The 5,000-nt window shown below is 39.6% G+C and overlaps 1 protein-coding gene across 1 annotated transcript in view; it reads left to right on the forward strand.

The window, feature by feature from the left end:
- Positions 1 to 103, forward strand: part of elac1 (elaC ribonuclease Z 1) — a 12,000-nt gene extending 11,897 nt beyond the window's left edge. Inside the window, exon 3 of the mRNA NM_001003503.1 lies at positions 1 to 103. This exon is cut by the window's left edge and continues 474 nt beyond it. Within this exon, the coding sequence (NP_001003503.1) occupies positions 1 to 11 (11 nt within the window). The 3' untranslated portion in view covers positions 12 to 103.
- The last annotated feature ends 4,897 nt before the right edge of the window (positions 104 to 5,000 follow it).

The following is a 5,000-nucleotide window of genomic DNA, read 5'->3' on the forward strand; positions in this document are numbered from 1 at the left end:
CGACAACGTAGTACCTGTCAGATTTAGCCCATGTGGGAATACATTTTCTAGTTATTAAATTTTAATCTGAGAAAATGTTTTAATAAAGTCATTTTGTACCACATTTTAGACTGTTCTTTGATTCAGAGGTGAGCTCATGAATGCACGCGAGTAGATTTGTTGTGTTGAATCAAAATGGTGCTTCAGTTTTTTGGATATCCATGACTATAACTTTTAATGGTAACTTTTAACACCCCCCAACCCGGTCCGAGCTGGGATCGAACCAGCAATCTTCCGTACAGGAATTGTTGCTCTACCAAGGAGGCCAAGGACATGGGCTGCGTCCTAAACCGCCTACTACTTAGTAGGTACTGCATTTGAATTTAAATGTACTACTCGGCCGTTAGAAAAGTACGTTCTATACAGCATGAATGTGAAAAGTATGAATGGAATTCGGACGTACTACATCTGCCACTTTGTCATGGTCACGTGACCTACCCGCGTCAGTTGCGTCGCCTCATTTCCATTTATGAATTCTCTCGCGGGGCATTATGGGATAGCGCAGCGTGCATAGGATGCGCACTTCAGAATCTCGCCGGAAGTAGTAAGTCATCCGGGTACTTCTCGCATACTGATTTTCGAATTCTATGAATTCGGACATACTACTCGGCTTGCATACTGATTTTAGTGTACTATTTAGTATGGAAGTATGCGGTTTCGGACGCAGCGATGGCCTCTAGTATCTGTCGCTAGAGCACCATTAGAGGTCAGAGGAGTGAGGTTTAGCTGAACAGCATTTACTAGCTGGCCTCCGTTACACTCACCCCCTAAACCTCACTCCCATCCTAGTCACGGCACGAATGTAACCCCACCAGTCCTACACCACCCAACCCGATCCAAGGTGGGATGGAACCGGCGACCTTTCGTATGGGAGTCGGTTGCTCTACCAAGGAGGCCAAATACCATGGCTTCAGTATCTGTCGCTAGAGCACAATTAGAGGTCAGAGTAGTGATGTTTAGCTGCACAGCACTTACTAGCTGGCCTCCGTTACACTAATTCTATTCATGTTTATTTTGGTGGCCAACATACTGTTAAACAAACTTAATATTCTTCTTCTGAAACTAATTACTATATGCGTCTCCTCCTTGACCATTTATACTACAACCACCAAACTAACACCAAACCTCCTAACTGGTCTGACTAGGGTTGCTATATTTTTTCCAACTGATCCGACTTACGGTTTTCCGAAAACTAACCTGGGAAATTCTGAAAAGTCCCATTAACTTAACACTGGACCAAACTTTGTGACCTCTTAACTCTGTCATACTGACTTAAGTTTGAGCTCATTTAACTCAGACTCCCAATCTGCCAATCACTGATCACCTTTCAACTTACTAGCTGCACCCTAGCAACCACTTACGGCACCCTAGTAACTGTCCCATAGACTTCTATTGTAAAAAAACTGCCATTGGCTGTTTCTCAATATGCGTTCTTCAGCGGTCTTGCATCCTTGTGCAACGTCATCATTAGCTGCCTAAGTTCAGTTCCAATTCTCAAGACCACAAATACGGAGGATGCGTGAAACTTCCTGGATGTGATCTTGATATCGAGGACGCACCGATGCAGACTTGAGCATCGAACTCGCTCTAGAAGTCCCAGAAGTCATTGCGACTGGAGGTGGGAAGCGCAGCATTTTATCTAGATATATTATTAAAGTTCAGAGATTTAACTTATTTACTTCAGGAGTTTCCCTAAATGAAACGGTGAATATAAACATTACCATGGACATCTTAATAAAGGAATAAACACATTAAGGGTGTTTGTTTGCTAAAATTCATATTAAAATCTGTTTTATTCATATTGTGCAGAGTATATTTATGTTTTTATGCAAGGTATGTATTTTGAAAAGGGGAAAAACAAAATGCTGTAATGTTTGAATAATTTACCATTTAAAACGCGTGAAGGTCATGTGACCATCAGGAAGAACGCAGCATCTCATTTCTCTAAGGACGTGTTCTCTGTTCTCGTGGTCTCTTGAGTTCGTTCCTCAAAAGACACCTAGGAAGACCAGTCTCCACAAGAACACAAGTCCGTTCTCTGCATTCTTGGAATTGAGAAACAGCTGTTGGCTGCGTCCGAAACCGCATCCTTCCATACTGTATAGTACGCTAAAATCAGTATGCGAGCCGAGTAGTATGTCCGAATTCATAGAATTCGAAAATCAGTATGCGAGAAGTACCCAGATGACTTACTACTTCCGGCGAGATTCTGGAGTTCGCATCCCATGCATGCTGCGCTATCCCATAATAAACCTGCAAGAGAATTCTTGAATGGAAGTGTGACACAACTGACGCAGGTAGGTCACGTGACCATGACAAAGTGGAGGATGTAGTACGTCCGAATTCCATTCATACTTTTCAAATTCATACTGTATAGAGCGTACTATTCTAACGGCCGAGTAGTACGTTTAAATTCAAATGCAGTACCTACTAAGTAGTAGGCGGTTTCGGATGCAGCCGTTGACTTTACATTGAACATACTAGCAACACACCTATCCATACTAGAAACATACTAGCAACATGCTAATTCATACTAAATTCATGCTAACAACATGCTAATCTATACTAAAAACATGCTAGCAACATGCTAATCATACAATGAACATACTAGCAACATGCTAATTCATACTGGAAACATGGCAATTAAAATATTAAGATAGGCTTACGATTGTAATAAATACTTTTAAAAGTAACTTTATCCAACACTGTTTTCTACATTCTTTGAAAAGTGAGGCATCACGGTGGGGAAAACAATAGAAAGGTTGGTAAAACCTACAGTAAGGTTGAGCCTTTTTGCACAGAATGTGGATTGTTTTTTTAAAGTAAATTTAATAATAACTTTTACACCTGTAGCAACATTTCAAGATGAGTTGATTTGAAATAACTTGATTATCCATATGATATTTTATTCAAATGTCAAATGTGATCCATCAACATTTTAAGCAGTGTTTTTCATCTCTTAATCATCAGTGCATATGTATTACCTCACAATTAAAGCAACAGAGATTTGATCATAAAACTAAGCATTTATACGTTTATAATAAACACATTTATTGTCTTTATATATTAATATAGACATTATAATATGGACATATTGTCGTCTTTTTGGCCATATAATAATGGGCGCCAGAATTAGTCTGTATATTTTTACATAGCATGGGTCTTTGAATAATTTGTTTTCGCCATTCTTACTGCGCCTCAAAGCAATATTTGAGCCAAAAATTAAAAATCTCTCATTATTTACTAACATTTACCCAGTTTGAGTTTTTTGATTCTATGAACACAAAATAAGGTATTTTGAAGAATGTTGAAGACCAGTAATTGTTGACATCCATTGTGGGGAAAAAGAAAATACTATAGAAGTCAATGGTTACCATTTTTCAAAGTCCTTCAAAATGTCTTTGACGTGTTCCAAACAACCCAGTTTTTTTAAACGCAAAGGGTCAATATATGACAATGTAACCTAATAATATAAACACTTCCTGAAAAAAGTTTTGTGGTCTATCCAAGTTTTAGGAACAACAAATGATATCCTGACTTGTTGATCTTTTGGTATTAGAGGTAGCTTAAATGAAAGGCAAAGGCCTCTAGATTACGATTATTTTACCGAAATATAATACAGAAATAATGTCCAGTATAGAATATAAAGTCCTGCTGCAGTGGAGACAGAATGAATATTGTGTCTGACTCCATCATGAGCTTGGAGGACTGCATCCATACATCTCTGCAATGACTCAAATCTCTGATTAATAAAGTCATCTTGAATGGCAAAGAAAGCGTTCCTGCAGGACTCCCAGAGTTCATCAAGAGTCTTTGGATTCATCATCTATGCGCCCTTCTTCTTACCTCAGACATGCTCAATAATGTTCATGTCTGGTGACTGGGCTGGCCAATCCCGGGGAGCACCTTGACCTTCTTTGCTGTCAGGAACTTTGATGTGGAGGCTGAAGTATGAAAAAGTAAGCAGTAAAATCATCTCTGTGGAATATGTATTCGGTTATAATAAAGACGGTTTTAAAGACGTTTATCATTATTAGGGACCGAGCACCGAACAGTGCAAGGCCCTATTGGAATTGCTCCGTTTTTTATTAGGGACCGAGCACCGAACGGTGCAAGGCCCTATTGGAATTGCTCCGTTTATTATTATTATTATTATTATTATTATTCTTTTCCGGAATGAATCGCGATTTTGAGGGGCTAAACATGCCCGAAAACTCACGGAACTTTGCACACGCCTCAGAAGTGGTGAAAATTTACGTTTATTATGGGTCTCGGAAGTGGGTGTGGCAAAATGACTCGACAGCGCCACCTAGAAAAATTTAACGGACGAGCCCCAGATCTACAAATCACGCACATGCACGAAAATTGGCACACACCATACCAACATTGACACATACCAACATTAAGACAGTCAAAGTGCCACCTGCTGGCAACAAGAAGTTTGGCTTATAACTCAGCCAAACAACGTCCGACCTGACTGAAACTTCACATGGTTGATAAGATTCCTCTCCTGAAGACATCTACATACCAATCTTGAGTCACAGTCATAGCGCCACCTGCTGACAGGAGGAAGTTTGGCATAAATCTGTGATTTTCTCGGCTTCTTTGTATATATCGGCTTAAAATATTATTGTTCGCTGTTCTCTATTATCCTGAGGCCACCGGGCGGCGGTGAGCCCGGGTGCGAGGTCCCTATCATCGCTGCTTGCAGCTTTAATATAAAGATGTTATTCTCTCTGTGTAACCGAACCAACACTGGTGAAAGCAATGCAATCAAAAACAAACTGACGCATGCGCGCTGAAAACATACCAGCGCGCCTCTCGCATCGCTCCTGCTTCATTTATTTACAAATATAATTTATAAATAAATGCATTGCACAAATATCTTTAACTTCATCTCTTAGCTTATATATTAATTTAAGTATATGTATTAAACTCAAACATTTCTCACCTTTCTACGA

Source organism: Danio rerio, chromosome 5 (genome assembly GCF_052040795.2).
Source record: "Danio rerio strain M-AB ecotype USA chromosome 5, GRCz13ab, whole genome shotgun sequence".
Lineage (NCBI taxonomy): Eukaryota > Metazoa > Chordata > Actinopteri > Cypriniformes > Danionidae > Danio > Danio rerio.